This window comes from Haliotis rufescens, unplaced genomic scaffold (assembly GCF_023055435.1).
Source record: "Haliotis rufescens isolate VD_foot unplaced genomic scaffold, xgHalRufe1.0.p SCAF_8, whole genome shotgun sequence".
In the NCBI taxonomy this organism is placed as follows: Eukaryota; Metazoa; Mollusca; class Gastropoda; order Lepetellida; family Haliotidae; genus Haliotis; species Haliotis rufescens.
In genome coordinates this window covers 39516495-39529081 of record NW_025964372.1, presented here as the reverse complement: position 1 = coordinate 39529081, position 12587 = coordinate 39516495, and the positions used below count along the sequence as shown (strand labels likewise).

The following is a 12587-nucleotide window of genomic DNA, read 5'->3' as shown; positions in this document are numbered from 1 at the left end:
TATGTAAATAATCGGGTCTGGGCCAAACAATCCAGTGATTGACGAAGGAATCGTTAAATAAGCATATAATTTCGAAGAACTGCCACAAATATTGTACACAAACGTCTATGAATGAGAAACACTATACGAAACAGCATTCCCCCACGGTAGGAATTTCCAAATAAAAACATAATAATCAAGAAACAAAAAGTTTGTTTCTGCAGTAAACAGAATATGCAATCTCCAGACGGACGCGATTTGGTTTGCTTGACCAATGTCCACTCACCACGCCACATGACCACCATCCATCACTGGTCAAGTACAACGCTATCACGTTCCCCCCCACAATGCAGTGCTATCTCTGGGTGATTTACTTCGCTTTTCTACAACTCCGACTTTTAGAACCACCGCGAAGTTCCCATGCAGGAACTGCAATATCTACCGGCCATCAGTTGTTTTCTTGTCAGTTGCTGTCAATCTTGCGATCTGACACGAGCTGGCAGAACGTTCTCAGCACGTGCGCCGCCTCTTACGTCAACGGGCGAGCGGCTGACACTTACGTTTTACGGTAACTAGCAATGACCTCTCGTCAAGGTCATTTAGGATCACGTGACGCATGCGACGTGACGTTGACATTTTGATTAATTGCGGCGTGTCACTTAATAAATCTGATACTGTAAAAGTGTATGGACTTGCAGTTAGAAAAGGGATAAATATTTTGACATTTATGGAAACAAAACGAATTACGACGGAAGATTTGAAGCGCAAAAACGTAAGTTTTATGACTTTAACAGTTTGCCAGATGCATTGAAAATTACTCAACATATTACAAGCTGCTTATGAACAAATTAACATCACATATGCCGTTTATACATCGACCTGCTGAAAGTTTCGCCTTCTTCACGTAGAAATTGTAGCATGAACTATTTTTTGAGAAACCGACAAAAATGTTCAACAGCAAGCAATGAAAACAAAATAAAAAGCACAAAGACATCAACAAAAACAACAAAAATACTAAAATAACATTAAATGCAAAACTGACAGAAGCTACGAGTACAGCTCTTAAAAACTCTACTTAAATGAATAAAAAAATGTAAAATAACAAACATTCAGACAAAAACGCACCTGGAATCCAGACAACCTAAACTACAGATTACGTTGTAAATAAGAACCTTTAAACAACCATCTTCATCTACGTGACCTTTACCATTAGGTTTGTTAAAAAATCATCATCATCATTATTATCATTATTGTTATTATTATTATACACTTTGAAAACGCATATTCTTATTTTCGTAATATTTGTCAAAATGGGTTCGAATCTCATTCGATTTGTTTCGAAATGAATTTGAGCACAAAAACACATTTCGAGTTAAAGATCATTATGCGTTTTAATTGTGTATCAATATAGTATACATAAAAGCTGCAATGGATGAATTATGAACATTTACGTTATGCCGAAGCATGTACACTGATTCAACATTTAGGAAGACATTGCACACACAATTACGTTCTACTTTAGATAAAAACTGACTTGTAGTAAACGCAAACTAGACCTACGAAATCCCTACCTATAATATAGGTAGAAGGGGCGACCCCACAATAAACAATATGCACGGATATGTTAGCGTTCTTTTGAACAGTTAACAGAAAATACAAGGGTAATCGTTGGAATAAAGTCCTTTTGAATTCATAATTTTAATTTAAGAAAACACGCAAGTCTAACTTTCAACCACACGGAAAAACAGCACGAAACGAACACACGTAAAATCAAGAAATAAATTTCCTCAGTTTTCCCGTTTACTCGCGCAGTTTGCATAGCTTCAATTAAGGACGACACGTCCATATTGCCTGGCGTTGTATCCTTTGTCATGACACTGATATTTGATTTATATTGTCAAACGCAACACTACCCGCCAAAGGTCAATCCTCAGCCGGAAAAGGTCACCAAAACACACCAATCTTGGTTTGTCTTTTTACACCAACCCAGCGGCAGCCTCGTTTGCAGCTCTCCACCTGGGACGATGTGTGTGTACATAGGTCTATCTAAACACACATTCAGTTTCCAATTGTCATGCTGGTCCGCAAACCGCGCCGACATTCGTAGCGTTTTCAACATAAACCAACCCATGCTGCCCCTCTATACGATCTTGGTATTTTTTTTTCAACCAATAATATGCCAGCTTGCATGTTAACGTTGGCAGAATCACTTCCGGTTGGTGACAGTTGATGTTCATTTCACCAATTCTTTTACTGTTTCAGGGTTTGTAAGCGAAATAAAATATATCTCGAATTTCCAACCAGCTGGTTCCACAGACCGGTAGTTCCTGGTGTTGAAGTGAATGTTTTAAAATAGAAAAATACAATACAAACAAGGTGAAGCACAAACAATGTTTTTTGGCACTAGGCGTGCCCACCCAAGATCGAATTTTCGGTTCGTAAACACACCTCTCCCAAACACATAATTACAATATGTTAAAAGCCATGGGAGAAACCAGAGACGACGATGAAAAATGTTCACAACTTATTAGAAACAGAGCTGTTGATAACATAACTGTTTTATAATTGTTTGCTATTTTGGGTAGAGCTACTACAAGAAATTCATTGTCAAATAATGAACTAACGGGTTTGTTTTTAATGTCGCGAATAATCAAATGATATGATAAGTGTTTATTTCGAAATGTTTATTCCAGGAAAGAATGTTTTTATTTCTTTTGTCCATTCCTCATGTACTTTCCGTCACACAGTTATGTCTTGTTACGCGTTTGAAAGTATATAGCGTGCTTATGATTAATAGCCTCAGAATGTACGGAATGCTGTAGATCGTTAGGATCCATTTTCGTTTCGTCGTGTGTGTAAGTAACGGTTTTGTTTTAGCGTGTTAAGTGCTTGCTTTTTCAGTTATTCTTCATATGCTGGCACCTATGGAAACGTTTTAGTGTCATATTCTAATTTTTTTTTAACATCTACGTTGATGATTTTTCTTCTACGTCGATGATCCTGACATCTACAACTACGAAGAAGATAGAAGATGCTTACGTCGACGCAGATGATGCAGGTCGTTTTGTGTAATGGATTACATATCGTGTTTGTGATTTTTGTTGGGTAGGCTTTTAGGTGGAACCCCCCCCCGAAAACCCTCACACCCCTCACACCACCATCCATCCCACCCTTTTTCAAAATCCTGGATCCGTCCCTGGATGATACTTTTATTTTTTACAATGTGTCAGTAATACGTTTCCATAGGCACCATTAATAATAATTTACACCCGGTGGGATATGTAGCGTATGCAAAGATTACTATGTACGTTTCCGTTTGGTTCGTCATGTGATGATTTGTGAGTGTTTTTTTTAATTGCGTTTTGTTTGGGAGCATGACGATACGTGCTTTTATTTTATCAAAGGTTTTGACATACAAGCTGTGGCCTTAAACGTTCAAAGTGAGTTCAAAAGATATATGACTATAAAACGTCAGCACCAGAGAATAACCAGCCTCAATAATCCGCCTAGACAGATTCAATTCCATTCCTTCCAGATTCCAAAGGGTAAGCATATCCTGCTCTGTCGGTAGTACCCGTCATTCACACAATTTGCGGAAAAAGTAAGTGTTTCTTTGTTAAACCATTGTAAGGATTTCATTTTGGTGTGTGCGTGAGTGACAGGGTTTTAAACCGATTTATACAATATTAAAGTTATGCCATGGTAGAGTGTGAATGAGTGAGTATGGTTTCACACAGCTTTCAGCAATATTACATCTCTATAATGACGGGGGACACAAGAAATGGGCTTCAAACAATGTGGGGAATCGAACCCGGGCCTTAACTGTTACCAGCGAACACTTAAATCACTTGGCTACCCATCCGCCCCACCTTATTGATTAAACCAATGAGCAGCGAGTGATGCAGATAGTCCATATTCATCTTATAAGTGTTTGTTTGTTTGTTGTTTAACGGCGCACAGTAGTATTCAATTTATGTAATCGAGTCTGGACCAGACAATCCTGTGATTGACACCATGTGGGATACGATGACATGCATAATGTCAGCGAGCCTGACCACCCGATCCCGTTAGTCGCCTCTTACGACAAACATGGGTTGCTGAAGACCAATTCCAACCCAGATATTCACGGGTCTCATCTTATGATGTTTTGTTTGTTTGTTGTTTAACGCCGCACTCAGCAATATTCCAGCTATATGAAGGCGGTCTGTAAATAATCGAGTCTGGGCCAGACAGTCCAGTGACTGAGATCATGAGCATCGATCCACGCAATTGGGATACGATGACATGCATTAGTATAGTCAGGGAGCCTGACCACCCGAACCCGTAAGTCGCTTCTTACAACAAACATAGTCGCCTTTCACAGCAAGCAAGGGTTGCTGAAGACCTATTCTACCCCGGATCTTCACAGGTCTCTCTCATCTTATGAACATATCATAGAGTTCGTAATGCATGATTCGTTATATGGTCAGTCTGTCACATCAATATGATAATCAGTGCATACTTTACAAGCAATAACTCATAATTATATGACTTATTCAAATGGAGCCAAATAATGAATCGATGGTCTCGATGGTGGAGCTGTATTGTGTCACTATACTTCGGTTTATTTCGTACATCGTATGTTTGTTTGTTAGTTGTTTGACCGTTTAGTTCGTATATGTCTTCCTTGTTTGTTGTTTAACGCTATATGTAGCTATTTTCCAGCTATACGGCGCGGCCTGTAAATGGTCGCAAATAACCTCTATACAAAAAATGGGATGCGACAGGGTTATATATTAAGTCCGTGAAAACACGGTGCTTGGATGCACGGGCGAGGGCTGGGCGGTTCGTGATGGATATAGGACGCCAAGGCTGTTTTAGACACAAAAGACTGTATTTCTGTTGGTCAAGCACATGGTCAACACTCCTGGCTGGAGGCTGCCATTTTGGTACATATGGAAATTGGAAAATGGTAAAGGAAACGAAATCAAATATAACAAAAGTGGAATTAAACAACGAAACGAAATAATAGACATTTGGGCTCAAAAGGCTTTCTGACACGGCCGCCCCCAAATTTAGGCACTAAATTTGTCAATATCTGAAGAAAGTCTTTCCACACTGGAACTAAAGTCAATTATCGTCATCTGCACATTCCGGTAGTGGGATGAGTCTTGTGATTGGTCTGGTGTACTCCTTGTCTTTCACACTGACAGTGGCAGTGCGAACACATCCATCTGTTCCAGGGTAGGTTTTAGTGACTCTACCAACAGGCCACTGAGCTCTTAAGAGCTGTGGATCAACTATCATGACAACGTCATTCATCTTCAAGTTTTGTCTTTCTTTCTGCCATTTTGTGCGCAGCTGCATATCAGGAAGATAATATTTGACAAAGTGTACCCAAAAGTGGTCGGCCAGAACTTGACTGTGGCGCCATCTGCGTCTGCTTAATAGTTCATCAGCTGGATAGACGACTTGTGGAAGAGAAGCATCATGGCGGCCAATCAGCAGGATGTTTGGTGTAACTGGGTCCACATCTCTGACATCTGATGAAATGTAGGCTAATGGCTTAGAATTCAGAATCCCTGCCACCTCCGCTAGAATGGTACGTAACACAGGTTCTGTCACTGTCTGATCTCCTAGTGCCACTCGGAGGCCATATTTCACAGATTTAATCTCTCTTTCCCAAACACCTCCGAAGTGTGGTGCATGAGGAGGATTGAACACAAATCTGACCTTATGGCGAGCCAGTTGTTCAGCAAGGTCTGGTTCCATACTTGCAAGTGCCTCCTGCAACTCTGTTTTAGCACCTCGGAAATTGGAACCTTGGTCTGAGATGAGTTCGTAAGGTTTGCCTCTCAGTGAAGCGAAGCGGCGAAATGCCATGAGGAATGCATCCGAGTCCATGCTCCTGAGTATGTCTAAATGCACCGCACGGGTGGTCATACATTTAAATATCAAACCCCATCGTTTCTCTGAGCGACGTCCAACTTTCACATGCATTGGTCCGAAGCAATCAACTCCCGTTGAGAAGAATGGTGGTTTGAAAAGTCGCAGACGTGGTGGTGGCAAGTCAGACATTTTCTGTGACCTCGGGTTTGAGCGCCATTTCTGACAGGTGGAACACTGACGCTGATGGCGTCGAATCGCTTCTCTTCCCCTCAATATCCAAAATCTGCGTCTTATCTCTGCGAGTATACGCTCCTGACCATAGTGTAAGAGCTTCTCATCTTGATCCCTGATGATCAACTTTGTTATAACATGTTGTGGGTCAAGAAGAATTGGATGTTTGATGCCTGTATTTAGAGATTCAGCTCTCTGTAAGCGTCCTCCTACTCTGATCAGATCTGATTCTGCATCATAGATAGGGTCAAGCTGGAGGAGCCTGCTGTCTGGAGGCAATCGTTTACCTGATTTTAGTGCTGTGAATTCCTGGGGGAATGATTCTATCTGCACTAGTTGATAGAGATGGTTCTCTATTTGTTCAAACCGTTCAGCGGTCAGGGGTTGAGCATTTTCCAGGAAGGCCGCCCCATCAAAGGACTCTTTAACATCAGCCACAAACACGTCCCAGGAAGTGTACTGTTCTGCATCTGGCAGCTGAGGTGTATTCACAACAATTGTGCCACACATCACAGATTTCTTTATCTCTGTATTGTCAGAGTCTATTGTCACTGGGGTAACTGGCCAATGATCAGGTGTCTGGTGCATGAAATCTGGCCCATCTTTCCACCGCGATTCCTTGCTGAGTTCTCTGAGCAGTTTGCCTCGAGTAATGTCATCAGCAGGATTTCTCTGTGTGTCAACATATCGCCAGTTCTGTACATCTGTGAGATTCTGGATTTCAGATACTCGTGTTCCAACGAATACCTTGTATCTGCATGATTCTGACTTCAGCCAACCAAGTACAGTAGTAGAGTCACTCCACAATATCACTTTCTGGATTGGTAAAGTTAATTCCTTGCACAACACATCAGCTAGCTGAGCACCAGTGAGGGCTGCACATAGTTCTAGGCGTGGCATAGACAGTTGTTTCTTTGGGGAAACCTTTGATCGGGCCATAAGGAAACTGACATAGATGTTTGCTCCTTCGTCTGTTGTGCGCAAGTATGCTACTGAACCATACACTCTTTCAGAAGCATCACAAAAGATGTGTAGTTGTCGGTCTGCACTTCCAGAGTCCACACCATGGGGTGTGTAACACCTTGGTAGAGTGACCATCGGGATTTCTTCTAGCTCCTTTTCCCAGGTCAGCCATCTTTCACAGATGTCCCCCTTTTCTATAGGGTCATTCCAGTTTCTCTTTGACTTCCACAAGTCCTGTACTATGATTTTGGCTCGTGCAAGGAATGGTGCCAAGTAGCCGATGGGATCATACTGACTAGCAAGAATCCTGTAGATCACTCTCATAGTAAGCTTTTCATACTCTATGGTTCTGTGTTTGTAGGTGAGCTCATCAGATTCACAGTTCCAATGCAAGCCTAGGGCTGGCTCAAGGGAGTCACCCTGGCCGAAGGTAAGCCAAAGTTCTGTATTTTCCGATCTAGCGTCGGACGGAAGGTCTGCCACAACGGATGGAATATTGCTGGTCCACTGCCTAATGTTGAAACCACCTTGTGCAAGCAAGTCTCTCATTTTCCGTACAAGTTCCTTGGCTTCTGTTGCTGTAGGTAGGCTATGCAAGCAATTGTCAACATAGAATGATTCTTCTACAGATTTGAGTACTTCTTCATTGCCAGCTTTGTGATCCGAGACATGTTTCCATAAAGCATAACTGGCACAACATGGCGAGCAGGTGGTGCCGAATGGTAGGACTTGCCATTCGTACACATCTGGAGGGCGATCATGTTCCATGTTTCGCCAAATGAAACGCAGAAGAGGTTTGTCACGAGAAAGCAGTCTTACTTGATGGAACATGGCTTTTATGTCTCCTGATATAGCAACTGCATGTTGCCGGAACCGAAGAAAGACACCAAGCAGTGATGATCCGACTGTTGGCCCAGGCAGAAGGTGCTTGTTCAAGATTTGGCCGTTGTGCTCGAAGGAGCAGTTAAATACCAGGCGAAACTTCCCATTGTGTTCAACAATGTGGTGAGGAAAATACCAGGATTCTTCTGCTTTCTCCACTTCCTCCTTGGTGAGTTTCTTTACATATCCTGCCTCAACTAGCTTCTTGATTTTGTCATTGTGGATTCTTGAAAGGTCCGGACGATCTCTTAGTCGCCTTTCAGTGCGCCTGAGTGTAGGCATAACCATTTGTTGATCTGTTTTGAAGCAGGTTCCATCCTGTGTGCGTAACAGTGGGGTGGCATAGTGACTAACACCATCGACATCCATCCTGATAGTTTCAGATTCTAGAGTCTCAATTGCCTGTTTATCCTGCTTGGAGCGTGTCACATGTTTCTCGGTGAAAGGCAACGTGTCGATTTGCCACAATCGCTCAATGCTCTCCACAAGATCTGAATTATTGGTGCTGTGTATGAGCATACACTTGGTGTTCTCTGGTCCAGATTCACTAGATAAACCCTGGAGGGACCAACCAAGTTTGGTGGACACCGCAATAGGCGCATTGATGGGTCCAAATTGAACTGGTTCATTGGGAAGAATGAGATGGGCATTGTCCGATCCAATGAGAATAGTTGGCCGAGCTCCATCAATGTTAGGTATTGGTAACTTTTGCAAATGCGGCCAACGCCTTTGCAGGGATTCAACTGGATATGTGTACTCGGACATACACAAGTTATCTGCAGTGAAGGCACCCTTAATCTTGTACCTGATGTTTGGTTTGCTGATAGGAGATATTTGCAGGTCAACTGAGTGTCCATTACACCTGAATGGCTCCTTGTTGATTGTGGTAAGCAATATACTGTCCGGCTTTGTCTGAAGTTTTAGGTCATGAACCGTTGATTGTAACACCATAGTTCTCATGGAACCATCATCCAAGATTGCATGAGTCTCCATCATACCACTTTCACCATATAGCAACACTTTGACAACCTTTAGCATGACATTAGGAGGATATGAGGGTTGATCAGTGTACACTTTGTCTGTACTGACTTTCACAGAATACACTTTGGAGGCTGTATGCTGTATAGCCTCATGCAAGACAGTCAAGTGCACTTCCTTACATATGTGACATGGTTTCTTGAGGGTGCACATGTCTGGCTGATGTGTGCGCCCACATTTCCAACATCGCTTGCCGTCATGTAACCAGTCATGTATCTGGTTCACTGTTAGTTTCTTCAATCCTGGACATATATTCAGGAAGTGTTCATTGCTGTTACAGTATGGACAGAAAGGCTTGGTCACGTGACTCCTAGCAGAAGATCCAGGTTTCTGTTCAAATGGTTTGGATTCCCTTGCATAGAATAAAGCCGTAGGTGCAGACCCCTTCTGACTTGTCCGTGACAGATACCTCCTGTCAGGTTTAGTACTCTCCATTTTGTATAGCGCTGTGGCCTGGTTAGCTATACGCTTTGCACGTGATTTTGTCTGCAGCCAGTCTGACAAATGACACAATGTGTAGGTCTGGTCACTGTCAGCCTTGAGGATATCACGGTTGATACAATGTTCTACAAAACTATCTCGATAACCTGGGGGTAGCTTGCCGATCAGGCGGTCAACATGTGACCCACATCTCAGTTCATAACCGGTCTCTCCCTCAAGTGACTTGAGCATACCGACAAGGGAATGGACTGATAGGGCAAAACTGTCAAACCCATCAAAGTCACCATATCTTAGTGCTGGCATATTCATGAGTATACCAATCTCACTTTGTACAAGTTGTCTCGGCTGACCATACTTGTCCTTTAGTGCTTGCAAGGCTGCTGTGAAAGGTTTGGGATCATGCATAAATGCCTCAGCTAGGCGCTTCGCACTGCCTCCAAGTTTGTCAAGTAAAACTTGGTATTTGTATTGTTCCGTAAGGTGTGGATGAATATTCACCAGATTATCCAGTGCCATTTTAAGCAAGGCAAAGTCCTTTTCTCTTCCACTGGTGAAATTGGGTAATGTTGGTCTTGGTATGCCATAAGATGAGGAAATCAACAGTTCGGTAAGGTTAGGTGTGCCAACCTGAGGTATCATCCCAGTAATCGCTGGCAGTTGTGTTGGTTGTTCGGTTGGAGGCAATGTAGGAATATCTGGTTGGAGCGCTTGATGCTGTTGTGGCTGTGACTGTTGATATGGCATATTCGGTAACGGAAATGCTTGAGAATCCAAGAACAATGGCTGAGGCACTACCATTGCTGGTGGAAAACTTACCTGGGGGTTGCTCCTTGGATATGAACCAATACCGGTACCATAACCCACCAGGGAAGGTTGCTGTGTAAATACACCAGTGGCTGTTGGGAAAGTACTTGACATGTCGTTTGTTGTGATTTGTTGGGCACTGTTTAACATCTGACCTTGATAATGGTCATTCTGTCTGTATACTGGCATACAAGTTGTCAGGTTACCAGGATTAGGGTTAATCCCTTGATGAAGTACACCAGGATGAACTCTGTCAGATGGATATGGGCCCCGCTGTATCTGGTTCCCAAGGGTTTGACTGTCACCAGAGGGTAAAATTTGGGAGGTGTCAGGAATTGTAAGCTGCTCTGTATTATTAGTGTTACTTACATTGCCAGACTGAATGGCATTAGGGTCAGCAGTAGGTGGGACCTGTCCAGTTACTGACTGTATTTGAATGTTACCATCAAAACTTGGTTGTTCCGTAAGTTCCTCTGGAGGTTGTACATTCTCTGCATTGCTGTTGGGGTCTTCATTTACCATGGTAGCAATTAGGGTTGCTTCAGCAAAGTTCTGTTGAGCTTGTCTCAGTTGTCTCTGTCTTGACAGTTGAGTATTTAGTGCCTCTCTGCGGCGAATAGCCTCACGCTCTATTTCTTCTGTCCGTCTCTTAGCGGCATTCACCTCATCCTCAGCAGCTAAGCGTGCAGCATAGGCCTGGTCATCTAATGCCTGCAATTGCTCATCAACTCTGAAATCCTCCTGCATCCTAAGCACGAATTCGTCAAGCTGAGCTCTTGTTCTTTGCTGTCTTACCACTGCAGACTGAGATTCACTTAGTCCAGATATCACAGAAATTTTTGAGGACTTACTTCTTGAACCAAGTGACCTTTCACTGTGACTAAGACTATGTGATCTGGAAGATCTAACAGTATTAGTATCTGGTTGTAACGCCATGTCTTCAGATAATTTACCTCAAAATTAAAATATTTGAATCTGTAACTTGTCGATATGTTGATGATGACGTGACAAAGATTGGCTGCCGGGCTTAGAACTTACAACACAGGTTCAACTTTGAATGACAGTTGCAGGAGTACAGTTCTAGAATCAGTTAATGTAACAGTTGCATATGCCGAACGTGACTTGGTAACAGGATATTTGGCACGAGATAAATACTGTCTCATGATTGAATGTAGGGTTTACCATTCACTGGCGGGATGGGTAATGCGTACGTACAGCGCACTGTTTATATTTGGAATTTGGCGTCACCTGGTTATTGTATCCGCCTCGCGGGACCATGAAAACACGGTGCTTGGATGCACGGGCGAGGGCTGGGCGGTTCGTGATGGATATAGGACGCCAAGGCTGTTTTAGACACAAAAGACTGTATTTCTGTTGGTCAAGCACATGGTCAACACTCCTGGCTGGAGGCTGCCATTTTGGTACATATGGAAATTGGAAAATGGTAAAGGAAACGAAATCAAATATAACAAAAGTGGAATTAAACAACGAAACGAAATAATAGACATTTGGGCTCAAAAGGCTTTCTGACAGTCCGGTCTTATTTATAATTTTCAAAATGAAGTGTGAGTGAGTGAGTAGTGTGAGTTTACAGCGCTTTTAGCAATACTCCAGCAGATTTGGACTTTTCCTCATGTGGGGAATCGAACCCAGGCCTTCGTCGTGATGAGCCAACGGAACCCCCTTCTCTTCCACCAACAATTCTTTAAGAAATGTACGGAAATTGTGTAATAACCAGGGTGCCATGCCATTCTATAAATATCCAGAAATGTTTAAACTTATTTACAAATCCATCCTTATATCTAATCTGGCAAGGGGGCACGGGTGACCTAGTCGTCTAACGCGCCGCGATTCGCTGTGCAGAGTTGCATTACTTCGGGCTTTCCTCCAACATTAAGCTGACACGCCGCGATATAACAGGAATAATGTTAAAAGCTTAAACTTAACTCACTCACTCTAAACTGGTCTTTTGTAGGTCCTGTATTGTTTATTAGCCACCTGATCCATATTTGTTGGTTCTTACACCATGCTTTTGGTGATAAGTATCGAAGCCCGAAAGCTGAAAATGCGAACTGGCATCGTAGTGTACTTTTCCCCCAGAAACATATTCGGGAACAATTGTAAATATACTGTGTCTTTATGGTGTCGAGAACCATTATTATAAAGTTTCTATTCCTGTGGGGATGGGAGTAGTTCAGACGTCTCAAACTCCGCAACTCGGGAGAGATGTATCCCTTAGCATACCATTTCGATAAATAAAATAAATAACTGAAGAATTGATATGTTCATTAATTCATCCATTCATTATTTAATTTACTTCCATTCATATACCCGTGTAGTTATTTAAGAAATGAAATCACCATAACTTCCACTACTCATCA

General features: G+C 42.5%; 1 protein-coding gene across 1 annotated transcript; it reads right to left on the bottom strand.

Moving 5' to 3' along the window:
* Positions 1-5088: 5088 nt before the first annotated feature.
* Positions 5089-10953, bottom strand: LOC124128018. Its single transcript, XM_046491435.2, has one exon. It carries the CDS (start codon positions 10951-10953, stop codon positions 5089-5091), a length of 5865 nt encoding a protein of 1954 aa, XP_046347391.2.
* Positions 10954-12587: the final 1634 nt, after the last annotated feature.

Excerpts from the sequence above, each read along its gene's own strand:
- LOC124128018 (XM_046491435.2), bottom strand. The coding sequence starts at position 10,953 with ATGCAGGAGGATTTCAGAGTTGATGAGCAATTGCAGGCATTAGATGAC.